Source organism: Lissotriton helveticus, chromosome 6, assembly GCF_964261635.1.
Source record: "Lissotriton helveticus chromosome 6, aLisHel1.1, whole genome shotgun sequence".
NCBI lineage: Eukaryota > Metazoa > Chordata > Amphibia > Caudata > Salamandridae > Lissotriton > Lissotriton helveticus.
The window spans coordinates 933014446-933039331 of record NC_136067.1 but is presented as its reverse complement, the minus strand read 5'-3'; the positions used below and the strand labels follow the sequence as shown (position 1 = coordinate 933039331).

At 45.9% G+C, this 24886-nt stretch overlaps 1 protein-coding gene across 1 annotated transcript in view; it reads left to right on the top strand.

The window, feature by feature from the left end:
* ADSS2 (adenylosuccinate synthase 2) overlaps positions 1 to 24886 on the top strand; it is a 379820-nt gene that overhangs the window by 314443 nt on the left and 40491 nt on the right. Inside the window, exon 10 of the mRNA XM_078648576.1 lies at positions 12420 to 12544. Coding sequence (XP_078504702.1) covers positions 12420 to 12544 — 125 coding nt within the window. The remainder of the gene's footprint in view (positions 1 to 12419; positions 12545 to 24886) is intronic.

Here is a 24886-nt window from a genome sequence, read left to right as displayed (position 1 = left end):
GATTATTTAATTTTTGTACTTCTTGGTCTCGGTTCTGGTGGTGCACTGGCTTTGGGCATGCCGAGAGGTACCAGAGATGGTGAGCTGGTCTGTAAAATATTCGGATTGCTGGTTATTATGACTTTGTAAATGATTCAGCATACAAGTCCATTCTATGAGTCCATTCCTATGTAGGGGACCTCTAATAAGTGCCAGTGAAAGGCTAAAGCACATTTGGCTATTAAAAGTCCAAGTGCCACAATGGTTCTGGTAGCCGGGGGACCTCCCCGTTCATCAGGCTAAAGAGTGCCATTTTGGGATAAGCTACGACGGTTCTGCCGACCACCCCAGTGTTGATTCAGTGAGTTTGTGACCAGTATTTCTAAATACTAGGACATGTCCATACTGTATGATAAAAGATACCCAACTCAATTCTACATCTAAGACCACTAGGATCAAGGCCCTGCTTCATTTTGCTAAGCCTGGTTGGTCTGTAGTTTGCTCTGTGTAGATATTTCAGCTGAATGAGACACAGTTTACAAAATGCCAGTTTTAGTCTCATGGAGATCGCCATCCATGAAGTCATTCATGCCTCCGCCCAATCCAAATCATCTATAGGACTGACATATTGCACCCACCTACCTCAACACCACCAGAGGATCAGGGATATTGGCTCCCAATGTATGATAAAGTCTAGAGATGCTATTGCTCCCTATAGCTGACAGTATGACATGCACTTCTAGTAAATTATGGTTGGAATGTTTAATAGGGATGCGTCTGTGTGCCACCAATGCATGGCGTTATTGTAGATATCGATAAAATTGTGTGATGCATATTATACGTTCCCACCAGATAGGAGAAAGTTTGGATATGGCTCCCCTCCCAGACATCTCCAAGCCTGGAGATGCTGATAAGGACCTATGCTGAAAAGCCAGCCAATTTTACCGTATGTTCCAACCATGTGCCTCCCATATTGGTGTTTCAGCGATCAGAACTCTGTCCCACTTGATCCATCGGAGGGCCCGGTGCCAGCAGGTCAGGGCTGTCCCCGTGGGGAGATCTAAGTGCGTGCATGTCCCATACTGCTAGTGTATAAGGCCATTGGCACTCTGCATTCCAACTCTGCCACCATCATGGGGCCGTATAGATCAGAGAATAGTCAATAATTCAAAGGGAGTATTTGGCTCACCCAACAACATAATTGGACATCTGTTATTCCCTTCCCAAACAACCTTCATATGGTGTTAGAACACACTTCTTATACCCTATTCGAGGATGCTTACTGGCCCATAGAATCCGTTAACACTGCTGATTCTGTTGGATGAGACAGGGAGGGTGATATTTCGTATGAGAAGTTCTGAAGAGTGTAGAGTAGCCGGTGAAGAGAGATCATTTTTTATAGAGCCTCCCTGCCTACCACATTGAGCAGCAGTGAATTCCATGATTTTTCTTGCAAGTTTTTTAGAATAAAATTCTGGGAATCCTGTCCTCGTGAGTTTGAGCTTAAGCTAAGTTCTCGACATCCAAGTCAGAAGGAGGGGCTGACAGTGCATGAGGTGTTAGATGTCTTCATTAGAGGAGAACTTCTGATGGAGTTGTCTATCACCGCATATTGGTAAATTTTTATTCTGTTATCTGTGAGTAAAGTCTCAAAGGGCTTCATGTGCAGGTTGAGGATAATGGGACAGTATGGACCTGAGGGGACTTCGCAGGTGAGGGGGATGTTTTGGGCCTAGAGGAGCCCATGTGAACAAACATGTGTTGGATGTTAAGGTACAAAGAGAATCAAGAAGGATAGTGCCTGGGAATCCAATTCAAGACTCCAGGGTGTGGAGAAGGGTGGTATGGTTGGCTGTGTCTAAGGCAGCTGAGAGATCTGGCAAATTCCGGTTCTCAGGAGGGCGTGGTCTACAATGTGTAAGGTATAGAAGGTGTAAAGAGCACTATCACAAAGAAGGGCGCTTGATAATAGACTGAGGAACAATGACTGTGGAATTAAAGTTACCTAATGGCTGGCCAAAAATGGTATTGGGTTCACCATACAGTAAGGCTAAAATGCCAGGGGAAAGTTGTACCATAAAAACAGGCTGGCCTGTTTCAGCCTCCTACGAGGAGCTTAAATGGTCCAGGACTTTCATCTGGACCGAAGTGCCAAGGGGGACTATGAAGGTGTTCCCTGTCATCATTGTAGCAATCAGTGATGTGTGTGAAATATATTCAATCGGTCAAATTGATACACAACAAAGTCTAGAAATGAGAAGAGTGGGAAAATTTCGCTTGTGATGTAATGACCTGCTAAGAGACAAAGTAAGAACGAAACACAATTTAATGCAGCTGTGACGGTTTCTGCAAAAAAAGCTGACTGGGGCTGATGATACCGAGTGGTCCCATGCAGAAGACTATGTGCAAAACAAACATATATCACCCAATTTTATAAGAAAGTAATAGTAACTTTGTCTTCACACGGCTAATACTAAACAAACAAACAAAAACACCTGTTGGACACTATTATGGATGGTAGGGAAGGGAACCTCAGAGTTCAATTTAAAATTATAATGGAAATTGCAATGTTTCCTTCAACATAACTTCCCCTTCATTAATTGTTGGTCTCCTTTTATTATTCCGCCTTCTTTTTATTTCTCCCTTAATTTGTTCATTGCTGCTTCCTATTTTTTTTGGGACACACTTTTCTGCAGTGTTTTCTTCCATTTCTTTGTCTCCCCCTTTCTTCCATCCTACTTTTCTACTGACAGTTCTTTGTTCCTTTCTTCTTCGTCCCTAACTTGTATTCTTTCTTAGTCACAACTTTCTACCACAATTGCTTTACCTTTGTGCATCTCCCACTTTTCTACCATCTCCCTTTTGTTGTTGGGCTCACTCCTTTCACTTCATGTAAAGGGCCCTATCATGGAGAGGAAAGCTAATTATTCTGCATGCTTCTATGGCTTTAGCCAATCATTGTGCAGAACCTTCTGAGTTCCACAAACCTTTGATGGTCACATTGAAAGTGGAGGACTGTCTACAGGGGACCGAGCCCCTCTATGATTTAGTAAGACAGTGCTGCACCAGAAAGGACAGGACCAGTGCAATGGTATTTCCAACTTTTTTCTTTTTTACCCAGACTACCCCCCATACCTCTTGGTTAAGGCCGAAAGAGCCCCAAAGACCTTGAATATGTGCTGGTGGTTCCACCAGCAATCAATCAACACAAACGAAGTATTGATGGTTTCAGCACTCCTCCCAAAATTAACCCCCAGACAGAATGATAAACAAGGTCTCTGTTTAGAGCTTCACATACAGTCTGTTTCTAAAGGATGAACAAAAAATAGATATCAGCTAGGTGTACAATTCAAGATGGTTGTCAAACTAGAACACAAATGCTCACTAGAAGAACAATTATAGAAATAAGTCAGGACTAAGACCCGGTGGAGAACATTATCTTACTTATGCCTACTACCCCTCCTGGGCTATAGGCCATCAACCAGAATTATCCAGCCATGTGTGTGTTGGGCTTTTCTTTCAGTCTGACTCCAGGTGTAACCCATCACCATGCAGTCAGCCTCGAGGCCTCGGCGCCAGGTGTTTGTTGGCCTTCCTCTTTTCCTTTTCCCTTGAAGGTTCCAGGTCAGGGCTTGCCTGGTGGTGTTTGGTGCGGGCTTCAGAGGGTGTGGCCTATCCAGCCCTAGCGCCTTTTCATGATTTCTTCATGAGCAGGGAGTTGGAAAGTCTGCTGCCATAGGTCATCGTTGCTGGGGGTGTTTGGCCAGAACATTTAGAGGATTTTTTCTCAGACAGGTGTTGATGAAGGTCTGGACTTTGTTGGTGGTGGTCATTGTTGTCCTCCAAGTTTCTGCTCCGTAGAGAAGGACAGATTTTTCGTTGGTGTTAAAAATCCTGATCTTTTTGCATCACTAGGTCCTTGAAGCACCAGATCTTCTTTAGCTGAATGATTGCGTCCCTTGCTTTGCTGATTCTTGCCTTGATGTCTAAGTCTGTGCTGCCCTGCTTGTCTAAGACACTGCACAGGTAGGTGAAGGCCTCAACCTCTTTCCAGTGCATTGCCTGCAGGAGTGACTGCAGTTGTGCTGGCCGTGTTATCCTTCAGGATCGTGGTTTTTCCCCTGTGGAAGTTGAGTCCAAGTTGCGTGGATGTGGATGCTACAATGTCTGTCTTCTCTTGCATCTGCAGATGGGTATGGGAGAATAGGGCCAGGCCATCTACAAAGTCTAGGTCGTCGAGGTGCGTCTAAGGATCCAATTTCTTCTCCTTGCTGTGGATTTCTTCATGATCCAGTTTATGGCCAACAGGAAGAGAAAAGGCAAGAGTAAACAACCCTGGCGAACTCCAGTCGTCACTTGGAAGGCTTCTGTGAGGAGTCCTCCATGGACTATCTTGCAGGTCATTCCCTTGTAAGAGTTCCTGATGATTATTATGAGAATGCATTCTCCCAGTCTATTAAATTGGCATAGTGGGGGAGTTCCATTCCATCGACTGCCCATTGATGATGCGCAGTGTTGCCATCTGGCCTGTGCACGATCAATCTTTGTGGAAGCCAGCTTGCGGTCACACAGTGGAGCATTGACTTGTTTCTTCATTGTGTTCAGGATGGCTCTTGTAGTGTCCTGTAAATATGAAGCGGGACCCTCCAGGTCCGTGTTGGACTCCGTACAAGACTAATGTAATCGTTTGTGTGTGTCTGGATGTGGTTAATAAAGTTCATGACGGAATATGTACAGTTAGCTAATAGTTGCATTCTAAAGAATAAAGATGTGCACTACAGAGCTCTGTGTGTGGCATAGTCATTTGCATGCTACTTGGCTAGGTAGAACACTACAACTGGCAACAAGTTAGGGCATCTGCAGCCTGAAGTAACAAGTGCTCTCCTTGAGAGTTTTCAGAGGTCCAGCAAATTGCTCTTGTGTGTGATGTGCGTCACAGTCGAAATGAAGCTCTCGACGGTTGGTGTATGTGGAGCCAGCGCCATTCCCACCAGTGCAAGGCTTTCGAAGAAGGCAAAGGCCATACGGAAATGTCAAGCACAAGTGGCCCAGAACCTGCTGGTAAGACTGAAAGAAGAGGTACTGTGCTGCAATATAACACAGAGGCAGTATACATACAGAATGAAAGCGATAAAAACAGCTACAACCAGATCCAGAGAAGCACAGAAGGTTACAATAGCCAGGTGCAGAAAAGCCCACCAAGGAAAGCAGGGGTTTCAAGGCAGAAAGAATATAATTGTACTCAGCAGCAATAACAAGGAACAAGGCATCCGACACAGAGTTGAGTTCTGACCAGGAAGCAGTGTTTTTAAAGTAGCATCCACAACCATACAAGTGAATGCACGTGGGGTTGTGCTCAAGGAGACGTTGGTACCTAAAGCGGCAACCACCAAAGTCACCGGTTGTGCTCAGCACAACGCAAAAAGTCTTTTAGATTTGAAACGTTCCAATGGCAGCAGAAACCAGTGTCAAATATGGCAGTGCCAACTTTTTGAAACAGCCGCTTCAGTTTGACACCACCAACAAAAACTGAATATTGGAGCTAGATGGACTGCCTGGTGTGAAACATCTGATGATTTCATTGACATGCTAGGAGAAACAGATGACAAAAAGATCACCAAATACTAAAAGAACCTCCTTGCAGGTGACGGTGTGGAAGAAGCGAAAAAGAAAGTGCCACAAGCTAATGAAACCTCATACCGTCAGATTAATTAGGCATTAGAAATCTATTTCAATCCAGTGCTGAACGTAGACTATGAAAGGTATATCCTCCACCAAGCTAGACAGCAAGCTGCAGAAATTATGGATGAAGTTACTGAAAGACTTGAGGCCCTCATCAAGCATTGCAAGTTCAATGAATTCAGTGATGAAGAAGCCATCTGCCTCAAACGTTATTGGTGGTTTCATTTCCGACTCGTTCAGACAACGGATGCGTGCGAAACTCTGGAGCGAGTGCTCATGGCTGCAAAATCAGAAGAACGAGCAGATCGACATCCTGCTGATACGGAAGCTGGAGTAACCCCGGGTGAATCGGCATTGAACATGAAAAGTAAGCAGACACACAAAGTCGAGAGCCATAAAGTGATGTCTCCAAGGAAAAACAAATTGTGTTTCCGATCCCGATTTGACTTTCTGCATGAAGGTAAATGTCCTGCTATTGGGCAAACATGCAAAGGCTTCGGGGAAGAAAACCATTTTGTAACAGTTTGCAAAGTGAAATCGAAACCGACTGCATCACGTCAAGAAGAGAAAATGGATGTCAAAGTTCCAGAAATCCTCTAGCGACACCCACAAGACCAAGCAGCGATACCGGTTGATCGTCATCAAATTAATTTTCCAAAGGTTACTCAATGTCATTGTCAAGTGACAGTGAAGAAGATGGCAGTGTGATCATGGTGTCAACTGGGGAACAACGTGAGCCTGTGTGTTTGGCTTCATGCAGAAAATAGTCCAAGTTCAAGCGAGATCGCCATGTGAAACAACCTCGTTCTTTTGGACATTGCCCAAAGATCACACTAAAGGTGAATGATTGTTCCATACCTTTTATCATCGATAGTGATGCATCAATGAACATCACTCTGGCAGAGAAGTACAATGAACTGTCGCGGTTGCCCCGTCTCACATTTTTTAAGACAAAGGTATACACGTGGGCTGCCTCTATGCCATTTCAAAGCCAAGGATCATTTGTAGCAACTCTGTGTCACAAGAAGACTAAGGGGCAAGCACTGATTCATGTTCTTTAACGTACTTTGTCAAGTGCATGTGTAAACAGTTTCAGTACTGCTGCAGACATGTAGGATTTCCATCAACTATAACATAAATGCACATGCAGACATAGTAGGTCAGTTCCTGTCATTGTTTCATGGACTAGGAGAGCTTAAGACCATGAAAGTGCAACTTCATATCAATGAGGACATTCACCCTGTTGCTCAACGACTTTGCCAAATTGCTTTTCACTTCCAGGAAGCTGTTAAGAAAAAACTGGAAACGCTTTTAAACATGATATCATTGAATGCTCTCCTGGTCTGACACCATGGGTTTCCCCCATAGTGGTAGTGTCCAAAATGGACAGTTGAGGTACTGTGCGCATCTGTGTTAACATGCACCAAACTAACAAGGTGCTTGAGAGAGAACAGCATCTCGGTCCTCACATTGCAGATACGATTACACAGCTTAATGGTGCCAAAGTATTTTCTCGTCTAGATCTGTACAACGGATATCCTCACCTTGAACTATAGAAATACTTCCTTTCTCTCTTGGATTTTTCAGAGAGTAGCTGTGAAGATCCATTCTTCATGCTTGTGCTTCTTGGGACCCAGTAAGTACCTCCTGGCAGGTTGAGGGCATCGCTTCTTTGATCTTCTCCAACTGACTTTCAACTGGGTCTCTCTCGACCTCTAGTTCTTGCAGGATTTGAAACTTGTTACTGAGGGCGACTGAGTATTCACTCCGTTTCTGTGCATCTTTGAAGAAGGTGGTGTTATGTTGCTGGTGTTTGTTTGTCAGTTCCATCCATTCTTTCTTCAGCTTTAGCTGGCCATGACAAGATGATGGTCTGACACCACGTCAGCTCCTCAAGTCACTCTCACATCCTGCAGAGACCTGTAGAACATCTTCGCAATGCAGACATGGTCGATCTGATTCTCTGTTGAATGGTCTGGGGTCACCCATGTTGCCTTGTGCATTCTATTGTGTGGGAATAGACTACATCCTATCACCAGACAGTTCAGGGCACCGAGATCTGTGAGCCTTTCACCATTCTCATTTATGTCTCCAAGGCCATGGTTGCCCGTGACTTTTCGTATCCGGTGTTGTTTCTTCCAACTTAGTCATTGAGTTTCCCATCAGTATGATGATGTCTCTCTCAAGGCATTTCTCCAGGGTGGACTGGCATCCATTGTAAAACTGTTTTATTTCCTCTTCTTTGCTGTCTTTTGTAGATGCATGGCACTGGATGACATTTATGTTGATGATATTTTTCTTCATGCGGAAGGTCGCTGTGATGATTCTGAGGCAGCAGGCTTCCCATTCAATCAGAGCTCTGTTGACTGCTGGTGTTAGCAATAGTGCTACTCCCCAAGTATGTGGGGCACTCTCTTCCTTGTGTCCAGAATACAGCATGATTCCTCCTGTGGGCAGTCTTTTTGTCCGGACTGTGTCCATTTGGTCGCCCTGATGCCAACTAGGCCAGGGTTGTGTTTTTTCATCTCCGCTGTCACTTGGCCTGTTTTTCCTGCCACTTACACGGTCCTCACATACTGTCACAATGGTGGTTGTCTTTGTCTTAAGCAGGGGGGGGGTTGAATGACAGTGGCACTCATGGCTGAACCATGTATGCCTCTACCATGCAGCCCCAACAACTACTACGTCGAAACAAGGCATTTCTTGACCACGCATGCCTTTGCCACGAAATTTTGTGGTAAAGGCATGTTTTGTAAAGGGATATGTGGTTAAGTTCTCACCCTAGCCTCTCCGCCCTGAGTCCTAAAATATCAGACCCCTTCCTATAACCCGACCTCCCCCCCCTTCCCAAGCCCTAAATACAACCCCACTCCTAAAACCTTAAACTATCCGACTCCCCCTGAAGTAAGTCCTAAAAACGTCAGCCGCCCCGAAAACTGCCCCTTGTTCTGAGCTGTAGGAAGGTGGATACCTGACTATGGTTACCCCAGATTTTTTTGCCTTGTGTTTAGCTGGTTTTCGACTTAGTTGGCCTGGGACCCTGCTATTCAGGGCCCCAGGCTATCTGCTCTCTCTTTAAAATTGACTCCATGTACCCTAGCTGCATAACTAAATTGGTATTGGACACCTTATCAGCCCCTGTACAGTGCACTATAGGTGCCCAGGGCATAGGTGCATCCAAGGCCTACCAGGGGCTGCAGCATATCTTTTGCCACCCCTGGCTGGCCATCCAAACTGACACAACTGGCTGATCACTCAGCTGGGGCAAGGTCGTGTAATCACCCCTTGCTTAGATGTAGTATACCTATGTCTAAACCTATATCTGGACACATATATACCTATAAGTCACTCCTATGGCAGGCCTTAACAATCCTGGAGGCAGAGTGCTTGGTTTTATGTGAGATAGTGCTCTAGCATGAGCTGAGCCTGTCTGCAGTGTTCGGAACCATTTCCTTACTGCTGTTCCAGGATATTGCCATACTATATACTCCTAAGTGCATTATAATCCTCGCGGTTATTGCTGACTTTGGTTTGGCTTTATCAAAACATGTCGTGTTTGGTGTCATACACTTTGGAATACTACCCCCTCTCCAGTTCTGGCGACGGGGGTAGCATTCCACCCTTCTAGAGGGAGAAGACATGTTACTTTACTTAAACGCGGTTAAAATCTAACCAGAGCCTCAGCATCACAAAATGGATGCTGCTGCCCCGACACAAGTCTGGCCTCCTGCTGCTGACCGAAACTTGGCAGGGGAGGCCTGGACAAAGGGTTTCCTGTCACAAGGAGGTGTTACACCACCCCAGACAGGAGATAGTGGATTGGAGCAGGGAGGGTTGAAAGAAACTAGACACTGCCTGGGGCACACAAGGTGTCCCATGCAAAATCCAGTCAAACCGGTTCTGGGGCACTCCAGCCCCAGCTCTGGCGCGAAACTGGACAAAGGGAAAGGGGTGTAACCACCCCCTTGCTGGGTCCCACCCATAGGAGGGACCTAGCAGGTAATCCAGCCCCTTGATTTGGACTAAAGGTAGGAGCTGTGCTGGTGCACATCAGATTATCCTGACTGAAACTTTGATAGAGAACTCTGGACCCTTCGACATCCCACTCGACGTGGAAGACTGAAGAATCTCCCTTGTGATCAAGGAGTGACCACCCTGTGCAAACAGGCACCATCCAGCGCCTCACCGTTTGCTTTGTTGCAGTTTCCGCCGGAACTCGAGCGACAGAGATCGACAAGACCAGCTCCCCTCGACTTCTAACAGCCCGATCCACAGTCCCAGCGAATCTGAGACCCGTGGAGGCGACGTGAAGCGTGGAGCCGGCCATCTTGTAAAAACTACAAAGTGCTGACCGTGCAGCTCCCGAGGCTCCCTCGAAGCTGTGCATTGGGGTTTGAAAAGCCCCAGCCCCAAGCAGCTTTTTCACCGAAGATCTCCCCTCCACACTCACCGAGTGCTGCGTGGGGCCCTTTTGCATTTTCCTGCTCGACGCGTTGGTCCGGCCGCTTGCCCGTTGGCTAGTGGCCCCAATACCGACGATCCTTTGAATTTACACTGCTGGTCTGATTGCTCCAGACTGGCCCTCGCTCCCCTGAAAAGGAGCAATCTATCTGACCTTGCTGGTCCGAACAAGAAGCGATCTTCCAATCCTGCGTGGGTTGCACTTGCCAAGGCTTGTTAACTCCAATCCGGAAGCCGACACCGAGAGCCTTCGTGGGACAGCTTGTGATCCACTCCTGGACATCCTCGATGCCCCAGAGTCCACGTGGCAGCGGAGACAAGCTTCCCGTCAAGCACCTGATTGCGCCCGACATTGCCTGGTTCCTTCCTGGTTCCTTCCCGGTCACTGGCTAGTGACCCAGACTCTGTCCCCTCTGCTTTCAGGTACTCTACATCTTCGATCCACCCTTGGATCCAACCGGTCTCTTCTCTACTGGCCGCCTGCAGCATCTGCATCTCCAGGCTCCACAGATCTACACGACAAAACCCGACACACTTTGGCACCTATTCACCCGCTTCCTGTGGGTGAGGTAACGATCTAATACCGGTGCTCCTGTAGTGGTTTACACCTCTAGTGTCTAAGTTTAAAGTGTGGTAATTCTATTCCAGTCGGAAGACTCTTAAAAGTGTAACTCGATAACTTTTACGCACCATTGACTTTGCATTGGTGCATGCGTGTGCTTTTAGCGCAGCACCCGATTCCCCCGGGCTACTCCCGTCCTAACTGCTGTTAGTCCAGTGTAGTCCACAGTTCGAAAGGTGATACTTATACCACTTTTTTGATATATGGTTTGAGTGGCCACCGTCCTCATCCATAATTGTGCAACTTTCATATGTTATACTGTGCTTTTGTTTAAACGCTTGTGCTTCTATACTCATAAAGAGTACAGGGGATTATTCTAGTAATAAATACATATATTGTTATAATATATAACTTGTGTGGTGTCCTTTCATTTGATATTACAGGATTGCATATGGTAAAACAGCTGGCTTCACATGCCCTCTTGAGTTAAGCCTTTAGGCTGCTTAGTCCATGCTACCATTAGGATAGCTTGCTTTTTGAAGGTTGACTTACAACCATCACCATAAGGGATTGTTTGGACTGATACAAGGTGCCCCCAGAATTGGAGACATCATACATCAGGCCAACTTCTCACATGAGCCCTAACTCTGCTCCTACCTTAAAACCTACCCTGACCCTCCCCCACTGCCCTGAGCCCTAAAAACTGCCCACTTGCCCTGGAAATTGCCCCTTCCCCCCTATCCTGAGCCCTAAAACTCTGCCCCTACTTTAAATCCAAGCCCAACCCCCCATTCTGTATCCTAAAACCAGCTACTTTCCTTAAAACGGCCCCCCTCCCTTAAAACCTACCCCCCTGGCCCCCCGCCCTGAGCTCTAAAACCTGCCCCCTCCCTTAAAACCTACATGCTAAAAAAGTTCTACGAGGAAGAGAAAGAGCTAATCCACAGGAGTTTCAAGAGTTACACTGCCTTTATGGTATAACATTCAATCTCAAACTGACAGGTGGTAATAAGATAGGGCCAATGAAAGTGGTCCTTGCAAGGAACATCATCCCCTTTCCATGATCCCTTCACCAATTAACAATTAGAGCATTCATAGACTCAGAATAAGCGTTTTCCCTGTGAAATCAGTTTTCTTACAAACCCAATCCATATGTTAAGACTGAGGACTGCAGTATGTTTCTTTCCCAGACATGTTAACCCATTAAGGAATACCAGTGGGCCTTCTAGACATAACAGCTGTCAGCCAAGTAAAATAAGCTGTGGTACTTAGGGGGCTGGTTTGCAAGACTTCTCTCTCCCATTAGCATCAACTAGCACAGCTAGAAGAGCCTGGGGCACCACCAATGCCCTGTTGACCAGCATTGTGCATTCTAAGAGCATTTAAATGACCTTGTCATGCGATGTACAAGTATTTAAAGATATTAGATTACATCTATTTATCTATGTGTACAAATATTTTGCTTACATTACTTGTAGTGTGCTGCCCTGGGTTGCTAAATTGTTTCAAAATAAACAGTAAAACTGAAGGTGGCCTGGGCTACACATTGAATTCCTTCGAGTATTCTTGATAGCAGGTTCATCGTATCACAAACCGGAGGTTTAGATGTTAAAATAAGTGAACAAAATTTCGAGAAGGGAGGATTCCTATGTTCTGATTGCCAAAAATAAATGTAGTTGCTTCGTATTTTGATGTACGTTTAAATTCTGTCTCTGCGTTTTTTATTTTTTTTCAGGAAATTGGGGATATTCTTCAGACAAGAGGCCATGAAGTTGGAGTAACCACTGGCAGGAAGCGAAGATGTGGCTGGCTTGATCTGGTCTTGCTCAAATATGCACACATGATCAATGGTTTTACTGCGTAAGTAGTTTGCACTGATGATTATTTAACAGTCCCTGGCCCATTGGTGTACAAGGTGGTCTCATTGATCCAGAGTTGGAGGCCTACAGTGAGTCTCCTGTCAAAAGTACATTGAGTCACTAAAGTAAGCATGGCTGGTGCCCCCCCCACCTCCCCAACTGCTACATTTGAAAAACTGATTTAAAGGCAGAGTGATATATATGTAGTATACACCAAGTCAATTGAAAGAGAGTCATTAAGGTAGTAATTGTTGCACATTATTAGAACATTGGAATGTGGAGCACTCCGTTGAAGACAATGGAGTGCTCTGTGCTTCTACGGGCCGGTAAAGGCCTGCAAAGCAACATTCCAATGTTTTCACAAAGGCCTCTCGAAGCCCGAGGGGATTTCAACCCCCTCTGGCTCCGAGAGGCCTATTTTATTTGTTAGAACATTCTGCCCTAAAGTGGCAGAATGTTCTAATCGCCTTCTAGCCCTTCGTAGCTAGGCTATACTGGCTATTAAAGTCCCACTCCCTTGTTAAAGGCCCTCGCCTTCGGCTCGGGCCTTTAACTCTGGAGCGGGCCTTTATTAGCCGGTATAGCCCGCTACGGCGGGCTAGAAGGCTATATTATAGCTTTACTGGCCATTAAAGGCCTGCTTTGGATCATGCCTTTTACAAGGGAGCAGGCCTTTAATGGCCAGTAGAGCCTGCTATGGAAGGCTCTAAGGCTATTAGAACATTCCGCTCCTAGAGAGCAGAATGTTCTAATTTGTAAAACAAAGGCCTCACGGAGTCTGAAGGGTTGGAATGTTGATGCTCCGGGCTTCTACCGGCCATTAGAAGCCCGGAGAACTCCATTGTTTTCAATGGAGCACTCAACATTCCAATGTTGTAATTACCTTTAGATAGGAGTCACTTGAAGGGAAGCGGTGCCAGTCTTCTGACACTTAGAAGTGATTTCCTCATCAAGCCCCAAAGTTCCAAGCGCACAGCAAGTTTTACTTCCTGGAAAGCATTGTATTGTGGTGAGCACTGGGCATGATTCACCGAATTCCCAACTTAAAAGTTGTAAATGTTCGCAAGTAGTGACATGCCTGTGATTTGCTTACATTTTTGACTTCATGGAATTCAAATTGAATTCCAGGAATGTGCGACAGTGGCTCATCCCAGGAGCACTCTCTTCTGCAACCCTTTAAGTATGTGCAATGTAATACTATACATGTATGTGTACATTTTGGAGGTTTCCCCTCCCAACTTTGCAAGTGGACTCACCTTGAACACTTCTGAATGTGACTGAGCTATTTTTGCAGTCACAGAAATTCGGCCATAGTGACAGAATACTTGTTTGAGAAAATCTCATTTACAAGCGCAAATTCTGCACTTATTGATTCAGCGAAGGAAAAGTGTTTCTCCATTAACTACATTCTTTGTACACCCAAGTTTCATTTGTGCGCCTAATTTGCTTTATAAATTAAACCTTCTGGTCAGTAGCAGCGGGTGACTTTTAAAACTGATATGGTGTGTGAATGGTTTGAGTTTCACCAAACAAGCGAAGTGAGCCCAACTGCTATCGGGGGGGGGGGGGAGGGGGGGGGGTAGTATTCGCTCATGAAAGTTTTGAATAATAGAAGACAAAATGGTCCATTGATTATACACCAAATGTTGATAAAGAATTTGGTTTAAAAACAATAGTTTTAATAGATAATATTCCGAATCAAATTATTTGAAATATTTCATAACTTGAGTGCCTCCATTTCTTGTACCACTAAATATTTCTTACCTATTCATTCCATCTTTGGCAGCAACAGAGCACCATATTAAATAAGAAACATCTTTTACATTCAAAATGCTTTGCAGCAGTAGCCCATCATAATCAAAGAAAATAAATATTTTCACCAAACCACACATTCCCATAAAGGTCCCTGGCACTTAATTGAACTACCTTTGTGTGGCTGTGCTCCTTGTATAAGGGAATAATGTTGTCACTCAAAGTTTAGTTGGATATGGCTGAAGTGGGTTTACCACTGCCATATGCTGTATGCTGCAGTAAGCAGAAGAAGAATATGGGTGGCACAATAAAAGACCTATGGATGAAGAGGAATGTCTAAGAAACCCTACAAGTATTTTATACATATACTTTTAGTAAAATCTAAAGTTCTTGGCTAACACAACCCAAAAAGTGGCCTTAAATTGTGTAATCTGCCTTACCATGTATGAAGTAGCAAGAACTATGACACTAGTACAGTTCAACAAAAAACTAACCAACTCAAACAGTGAACACCATTTAAGGAGTTAAGACAAAACCAGGCTCAAAAACAAGATTTATGAAAAGAGAAAACTGGAAGTTAAGACTTCTCCCTCTTCATAGCAAGGATGTGGAACAAATTCCCACCTCACAACTGGCTTACACCAAATGATGGCTGCAGATCGGAACTTGTGACAAGTGGTTGGTTTGCGCCCACAAGTCTGCACTGGGATTGCTAATATGTCAGGCTACAGATATCTACTGTGGATGCATTAATTCCCACAAAATTATTATAGTGGGACTGGAGCCTGTCTTTTGAAGTTTACACACTGATCTGTGCAGTAGATACTTAATCCTACTGAGCTATCTCATTGGTTTGGAACATGTTACCTACAAATGATACATAAGATATCTTAAGAAGCCAACCATGAAGGCTGCATAAAAATCTCTGCAGTGAATACATAAACCCTCGTGCCTGTAATACTGTAATGGAATGTGTGGCCTTCCGGTTCATACGAATGTGCACAGGGGTATGGGTCAACCCTATGTGAACATATTGCTGATATTACAACACAAATAACAGACAGTGTGCATGCTTCATGTGGGGCATTTTTTGTAGCCTCTCGCTACTTTCAAGAGGTCCTTTTGGCTCCGGTAGATTTGGGCTAGCAAAAACTTTTGTTGTCCAATTCCAGTTTAATTTTGTTTTACTCATTAATTACAGGGCTTGACGTAACAGTGGCTGATATAGAACTGTTCTGCTGTGTAGCGCTAATTTGCTGAATCACCTTGAGGGATAAAAGGTTGAGCCAGCCCAACAAGGATTTGTGCTTGTCTTTTTCATGCTACTTGTATTCATAAGCAGTTGGTGCATTAATCTACCGATCTATTTGAATAAACAGGATTTTTATTAAAGTTCTGTCTTAGGAGGTGCTTTCCCGTGGTGCCTCTGCTTTCTTTTCAGCTTGTAGCTGTTGCCTTTTTATTGCACCGCCTTAGGAGGCATTTTACCAATTTGCTGCCTTTCTGCATGCTCCTTCCAGCCCGTTTCACCCACCTGCTTCCCGCGACCCAGCTCCCAGGACCTACTAAACAGAGGCCGCAAGCCTGTCCGTGCCTGGACTGCGCCCGGAACTTTGGCCCTGCGACCACCCACAGATACTCCTCCACTGAACTCCGAGCCCTGAAACCCCGGATGCCGAACAACAATTGTTGTTGCTGCACCGCTCAACTGTAAGATAATTTGCATGCCACCACTGTCTCGTCTCCTGCAACACTGTAGCAACCAACAACGCTGGAGACATCGCAAAGACGACTGCATCCACCATGCTGACCAAGTCCACCACAGCACAACTCCAGTGCATTGGAACTTGTTCCAGACACACAATCAACCATTAACAGGCGGCAAAGAACTTCTCCAAATGGATCATTGAATGCTCCGACCCAGTCACCCTCGCCAAGTCAGTCAAATCCTAAAGACCAGCCAGAAGAGCCAGCTGGTTCACTGCAGAGCTGAAATCCACCAAACACAACTGCCGGCAACTAGAGAGGAAATGGTGTACCAGCAAAGAGACATGAGACCATGCCACCTTCAAAACAGCACTCCACCAGTACCACCGCCTCCTTAAAGAAACAAAGAACGACGCCCTAGCAGACCACTTGGAAGCCAGCACAAACTGCAGCAAGAAGCTCTTCGCCATTGTCAAGGAGTTCTCCAACCCTGCAGCTGCCGGGACCTGCATCACCCCCTCCCAAGAACTGTGTGACACCTTGGCAGAGTCCTCCTTCCACAACAAGATCGGTCATCTACAAAAACTACAAACCCCAAACCACCACCGCCGACAGCATCAGCCTGCTCAGACCCTCGAATGCCTGATCACCCAATGGGACCTTCTCCCAAGGCATGCATAATCTCCAACATGGACTCTGTGTACTGGGGTGCGCCCACCGACCCCTGTCTCCACCAAGTCTTCAACCTCAGGAGCAAGGCAATTGTCGACTAGCTAAAGAAAGTCCTAAACACCTCCATCACCTCAGACTCCTTCCCTGATGACTGGAAACACGCTGAAGTGAGGCTCCTCCTGAATAAAATCATCCGCCGACCCAGCAGAACCAAAGAACTAATGACATTATAACCCTCCTGGACTGTGGCGAAATGGCAGCCCTCATCCCCCTGGACCTATCAGCCGCCTTCGACACCATCTCCCATCACATCTTAATCAACAGACCCCACCACATTAGAATCCAGGGAGGGACACTCGAATAGATCGCCACTTACCTCACCGGAAGAACTCAGAGAATCAGCCTCCCACCGTTCACCTCGGAACCCAAGAAGATTTTCTGCGGCGCTCCTCAAGGATCTTCCCTGAGCCCCACCCTCTTCAACATGTGCCTGACCCCCAGCTAGAGTCGGCAAATCGCTTGGACTCAACATCATCTCCTACGATGACACCCGGCTCATCATTTCGCTGTCAGAAGGCCCCTCCATCACCAGAGTTAGCTCCCACTGATGTATGATGAACGTCAGAAACTGGATGACGGACAACTGTCTCAAGCTCATCACGGACAAGACAGAAGTCCTCATCTGTGGGAACAGCACCTCTCCATGGACCAACTCCTGGTGGGCCTGCTAAACTCGGCCCATCCCCCACTCCAACAGACCACACCCACAACCTCTGCATCATCCTGGACAGCAAGCTTTCCATGAAGAAACAGGTAAACAGTCTCATTAGCCTGCTTCCACACCACATGTATGCTCCACAAGATCTTCAGGGGGCTACCAGTCAACTCCAGAAGGACTGTCATGCAGGCCCTCGTCACCAGCAGGCTGAATTATGGGAGTGCATGTTATGTTGGTATGGCTGCAGATCTCCTGAAGAGATAACAGAAATACAAAACTCAACAAGGAAACTCATTTTGGACTTCCGCAGATGAACCTGGGTCACACCGCACCTCAAGAAGCGATACTGGCTCCCTATTCAGAAGAGATGCCAGTACAAGATGTTGACCCACGCATACAAAGCCATGCACAACAAAGGACCAGCTTACATCAACAAACTCTTGAGTTTCCAACCAACCAGAAGCCTACGATCTGATTCCCTCTTCCTCGCGCACACCCCAGATCTGCCGAAGCATCAGCAGAGGATCCTCCTTCTCACACTTGGTGGCCAAAGCTTGGAACGACCTTCCCCTGCACCTCAGGACCACCCCAACGCTCCAGCAATTCAGAAAAGGACTCTATACCTGGCTGTTCGAATGAATGGACTACCATTATGCTAGCAGCAAACCCAGCACCTGGAGACCCTCACAGGTGATTTGCCACGCTTTACGAATGATTGATTGATGGTTTTTTACTCAAATGGATTCAAAGTTACTGTTATAATCTACCTAAATATGTTAAATGTGTAGTTTATCGTATTTTGTTATCCCTCCTTATAACATCTTTATACATTCTTGGTTTGGTCCTCCTCCCCTTCCCCTGCTAATAGAATGTCCCACTGGGCGCCTACCTTAGAATGTTCACGATTGACTGTTTAGGCAGTTAAGGAGAGTGCATGACTGGATTAAAGAAGGCACTTCAATCTCCTTCGTTTCCTGTGCTTTATTTTCTTAAATGGCAATACTGATGACGATCTCTGAGCATGGAGCGGTCCAGTCCACTCCCCTTTTGGTAATCTCTCCATTGTGGACCGGCTTTCCAGCGTTCGCCGTGGCGGTGAGAGTCGAACAGTATCCCTTTCCTTCACCCAATGAAGTTCAGCGTCTCTGCTGCACCCTTTCTGTACCCTTTAACAGCGGACCAGCTGTTCCTGGTGCAGTGTAAACTTCATCAGGAAGAACACGCCCTTAGCTCTGATAAGCTGCGTGCGTTTTCCTTAAAGTGGGAGGAGAGTTTTCCCTGAGGAAGTACACGCCCACTATTGCCGGAGTTCCACATATTCGCTTCGAGGTTTGCCGTAACGTTTCTTTAGAGCGGCTAGTCCTATCAGATGCTCAAACGATGAGCTGTCTGGCTTATCGGCTGCTCTGTTCCTGATATTTGTCTGTGTATTACTGCATGCCCCATTGGTTACTCCGGTGAGTAGACGGTTTTCGGCTGCTCTTTGTTGCAGGGGCATTTCTAGCGCCATTTTGGAAAGCCATTACCGGTACGAACTGCGCTTTTGTTTTCAAGACTTTATTCCTCTTCATTCAATATTGTTGTGTGCATTTTCACACAGTGATACACACACCTGCATTTGGTCCAGAGCATTATTAAATGATCACACTGTGATACAAACACCTGATACTTTATAGACTGCTTTGTTGGTGTATCATATTCTGTGACCTATCTTCTGGGATTATATTTGAATTTAAAGAAATTTGTAAAGCGCACATATACCATGCGGTTTCTTGGCGCTGGGGGGAAGCTGAGGATCCGGGGAAGGGACATAGGAATTTAGGATGGGAAGGCTTGGTGAAAAAGATACGTTTTGAGAACCTTTCGGAACTCAATGTAGGAAGGAGCGGATCTGACAGCTATGGGGAGTGCGTTCCAAAAGGTAGGGGCAAGTACAGAGAATTTCGAGCCACCCGACCTACTTTTCTTAAAGCGGGGTACAGAAAGGAGGGACTTGGTGGAAGAGCGTAACTCTCTGCCAGGGCGGCAGACTGTGATGGCAGAGGAAATAAACGCGGGGGCGGACCCAGCTAAGGCCTGAAAGGTTGTACAGCCCAGTTTAAAAAGGGCCCGTTCTTTAATGGGTAACCAGTGAAGTGATTTGAGTGTGGAGGTGATATGAGAAGATTTAGGTAACCCAAAAATCAGGCGGGCCGCCTGATTTTGCACCAACTGGAGGCGGCGAAGGGCACTGGCGGGAGCACCGTTATACACAATGTTCCCATAATCCAGTCGCGATAGAACCATCGCCATGAGAATCAGTTTTAGTGCAGAGGGAGAAAAAAAATGAGAAATGTTGCGGATAGTACGAAGAGTGAGGAAACAGGAGGAAACTACAGAGCTGATCTGGGCGTGAAGTGTGAGGTGTTGATCTAGCGTGATCCCAAGTGTTTTGGCAGAAGGTGACGGTGAAGGTGGGGAACCTAGGGAAGGTGGCCAAAAGATGGGGGACCAGGGACTGCGGCTGCCCCCGGTAAGGACCAACTCGGTCTTATCTGGGCTTAGCTTTAGGTGATTAGAGTTCATCCAGTCCCTGATGAATAACATTACGGATTGGAAATTGTGGACACTGGTGGGGGAGTGAGAGAGATTAAAGATGAGCTGGAGGTCATCGGCGTAGTTATACACCGTGACCTCCATCTCTTGAAGTGCAGAAATAAGGGGGAAAATGTACAGATTAAACAATAAAGGGGAGAGGGAGGATCCCTGAGGGACACCACACTGGACCTTAAGTGGGGAGGCAGTGAAATCAGCCAGGCGGACTGCTTGGGTACGCTCGCTCAAGAAGGAGCTGAGCCAGACCAACATCAGGCCCCCTATGCCCGCCGCTTTGACACGGGAAAGAAGGATGGAATGATCAACCGTGTCAAAAGCGGCGGACAGATCTAAGAGAATGAGGGCCTGAGAAGTATTGGAATCCAGCCCTTCTCTTAGTTCGTCTATAACCGAGACGACAACCTTCTCGGTAGAGTGTCGGGGCCGGAAACCTGCCTGACACGGTGCAAGGTAGCCGCTGTCTTCGACAAAGGAGCTGAGCACCTTGGTGACATACGACTCAAGGACCTTGCCCAAGAAAGGGAGAAGGGAAATGGGGCGATAGTTTAGAGGGGAAGATGGATCAGCTCCAGGCTTTTTTAAAATGGGGATGATAGTGGCTGCTTTGTAAGTGGCGGGGACAATGCCCCGCCTAAGTGAATCATTAAGAAGGGCAAGGGGGGGCGTGTGACAATCTGAGAAGGCCGTACGTAGCACGTGGGCTGGGCAGGGGTCAGCAAGGGAACCTGACTTGACCCGAGTTAACAGAGAAAGAAAAATTTCTTTGGTCAGTGGGGGTATGTGAGTCAAACTGACTTATTGGGTGATGGCAAGATATCACGGAAGGTAGGGGAAGGAGGGGGTATGTTGGCCTTGATTAGTGCGACTTTCTCAATGAAAAAGTCATTGAGTGAGTCGCAAAAAAATTGAGACAGGGGGGTCTTAGAAGATGTCCTGTCGGAGGACGCCAGCTCTTGAACTGTGGCAAAGATTTCTTTTGGCTGGTTCTCAGCTGCAAGAATCCTGCCCGAGAAGTATTCGGTCTTGGCGGTAAGGATGGCTTTTATATTCGTTAAGGATGGAGGTATAACGAATTTTAAGGGTGGGGCAATAAGCAAGCCTCCAAGCATGTTCTGCTCGGCGTACTTCAAGTTTTTTTTCTTTAAGATCGGAGGTGAACCATTTGTTGGCCAGGTGGGCCCTTCTGATGGTAACACGCTTCATAGGGGCCACTTGATCGCAGGCCTTCAAGAGCCAGCCGTCTAGGATGGTTGTTTGAGATGGCAGGGTAGATCCTTCTAAATCGGGGCAAGTGGCTGACAGAGAGGCGCACAGGGAGGAGACATCTGCGCTGCTCCAGTTCCTAGCCCAGGTGTTCTTAGGGAGGAAGGTGTTTTTAGCAGGGCTGAGGTCTAGAGAAAAAGAGATCAAAGAATGGTCAGACCACGCACACGGCGCAACAATGGGAGTAGTGACTGGGATGTTTAAAGTCCATATTTGGTCTAGGGTATGACCTCGGGAATGGGTAGGAGTGTGAACCTGAGAAACAAAGTTGAGGCTGAGGAGAAGCTGGGTAAAATCTCTAGACGTGGCATCTTCCGCCGGGTCATTAGGCCAAAAATTAAAGTCCCCTAGGACCAATACTGAAGCATTATTAACTACTAGAGTAGCAAGTACTTCTTGGATAGCTGGAATAAAGTGTGGACTGGGTTGTGGTGGGCGGTAAATTAACACACACGTGATAGGGGTCCGGAAGGAGGCAGAGCGTACGACTAAATAGTCGACCGCAGATATGGGAGGGGAAGGAAGTACCTGAAAGTGAAGGTTATTACGGGCGATCAAGGCGACCCCACCCCCCCGTCTTTCCCTCAGGTCGATCTGCACGGAGGATAAAATAGGGGGGGAGTGCTGCCAAGATATTGGGGAGTGAGTCCGTGCGGAGCCACGTTTCTGTCAGGAACAGAAGGTCTGGGTTATGTGACTCCAAAAGGTTAAACAGTTCAAGCTGATGCTTGACTGCTGACCTAGTGTTCAGGAGATATACCAGGGTAGTAGGTATGAGATCAGTAGAGGGAAGATTTGAGGGAGGGGCGGGAGAGGAAGGGGCAGGGGAAGGAAGGGAAACAGGGACAGAGCATGAGGGATTTCTCCGAGCCAGGCTGAGTTCAGTAACCCGTGTAAGGGTGGCTGGGTAAAGTGGCCAGGGAGCCTGATAGGAACGGAGTTGAGCGGCAGAATAGGTAATAAAACGGGCATAGTGCATAGCCCATAGCCCCGGCCGGCCGCGGACAGGCGCAGCGGGCTTGCCTTTGGCACGCCTTCGGCGTGCCCGCTGCGCGAGCGCATGAGGGGGGCTTAAGAGGTCAGAGGCGCAGGAAACTAGAGCGCTGACCTGGGAGGAGACTCCCAAGATGGCGCCCAGCAACCCCGTCAGCCCTCCGATCAATCGGCACCAAGCCGTGTCGGACCGGGGCTAGGGGAGCGGGGGCCTGACAAAGTGCACAAAGTTAAAATACAATGCGAAATTTTATTGGGTGCAGCTAAAGACTGAGCTCCGCACACAACACACACGCAACTGGCCTAGAACCCTCTGCCACCGGGTTCAATACTTCTTATTCCACAGTGATACACACACCCTATACCTTCAAGACTACTTGTATATCTTGATTTTGTGCATTTTTATTTATAAGTGTGACTTGGCTTGCCTTTACAGTTATATAGTATTATGGTTCAAGCTTTTGCCGCAGTGGCATTGCATCTCCTCGATAGTATTCTCAGCATCTTGTTCTTTCCTTTTTACCCCATGGCGGCGCCAGCTATGAGTCAACCGCCTTCCTATTTGAATGAGATTGGTGAACCAGAAATGAATTGGAAAGACTTGAGTCATATTTAATTGCCATTGAGGATGAAAGGGTTTCTGCTATTGCGTAAGAAACAAATTTTATTACGTCATTTAGGTGTACAAGGTCTGAACATTTGAGACCTTGCCTGATCTAGAATTAGAGGATGATGAAGACCAAGATGTTTTTAGTATCGCCCTTTTGAAATTGGAGATTCATTTTGGCGACAAAATAAATGTAGTTCTTGAACACAAATTTTGTAGTTGTGTTCAAGGCAAAAAAAAAAAGGCAAACAAAAGTCTGTGACTAACTATGTGGTGGCGTTGAGGTCTGACTAAGTTATGTGATTTTGGTGACCTTAATGATCCGCTTGTGAGAGACCAGTTACTTAGGTGCACCAATCAATAATAGTCGGATTGAAGAGAAATTATTAGCGAAGAATCCCATATTGAGAGAGGCGATTAGTATATTGCAGTCTATAGAGCATACAGCAAAATGTATTAAAGAATGAAAACGTCCAGTGAAGTAGTAGCCAGTGTACAGAATAGTGTAGCAGAGAAAGAAGTATGCAAAGTTAAAGCCAAGGATGTAAATGTTACTAAAGCTCTTAAAGAGAGTAGAGGTTTCAAGTGTTTTAGATGTGGTAGCAGTAACCAACTAGCAAACAATTTACAGTAGACTGCTCGTGCAGTTACATGCAAGAAGTGCAATAGTAGGGGACATTTTGCCAGGGTGTGTAGAGATGGTGACAGTAATCAGATAAAGGTTATCACCAGTGAGGGAGAACAATTTCAGAAATTTATGTTTCAAGTGAAGGAAGTGACTCCAGTCCCAATTATCCAAAATGCACAGTACTTCTTAATAACAACCCCTTGCCATGTTTGCAGATTCTTGTTCTCATTCACCTTACTAAACCAAGCAGATTTTGAGAAAATATTTGGAGTGTTGCTATGTGTAAACCTGCTATCTCCCCAGAGGGATTTACAAAGGAAGGCATTATTAAAATGCATGTCAAATTTAAAGGCAGATCCACTATGGGTAAAGTGTATGTTGTGGAAAAGGGAAAACATTGGTAGGATGGCAACATCAGAAGGAATTGGGTATCATATTAGATTCTAATAACAAAGATCAAGTTCTACTTGTAGATTGCGGTAATGGTGCATCTGACATTCGTGAAGAATAGCCAGATTTATTCTCTGATTATCTTGGTCTGTTAAAAGATTTTCAACATAAAATAAAGGGGAGACAAGGAGCTAAACCTATTGTGCATAAACCATGCACTTTTCCACTTACGATGAGAGATTCTTTACAAAAAGAGTTAAATTGGTTATGTGAGTTGGGTGTCATATAACCTTTAGAATCTTCTGAATGGTTTCCTCCCTTTGTCATAGCAGCTAAGACTGGCTGGGATGGTATTCATTTGTGTGGACTTGCAGAGTTTAAATGAGAACATATGGGTGCAGAGACTTCTCCTTCTGCTCATAAATGATATGTTGAGCACCATGAGTGATGCAAAATCTTTCACTGTAATTGACTTCTCCATAGCATACCATCAAGTGGAGCTCCATCCAAAGTCAAGACTGCTTACTGCATTTACCACTCCTTTTGGGGCGTACAGGTTTGTGAGGATGCCTTTTGGTCTAGCTTCTGCCGCAGCAGTTTTCAGAAGATAGTGCATCAGATTTCGGCAGGTACAGAAAATACGTTTTGTTTCCAAGATGACATATTGATATATGGATCATAGGCTGAGGAACAAGACCATATTTTAATGGAGGTGTTCAATAAATTGATGGATTCTGAGTTGACAGTAAAGCAGAACAAGTGCATGGTTAGAGTTACCTTGGTAGATTACCTTGGTCACACAATATCTTAGGAAGAGTTAAGACCAAAAAACTGTTTGATTCAGGCGTTTAGAGAGGCCCCGTACCCAAAAAATAAGGAGGAATTAAAATCCTTTCTGGGTCTGATTGAGTACGTGGCCAAATGTGTAAAGAATTTTCCTGAAATGTGTGAGTGTCTTCGTGACCTGTTAAAAAAAAAAGAAGGAATTTGTTTGGGAGGCAAACCATAGTGAAATTGT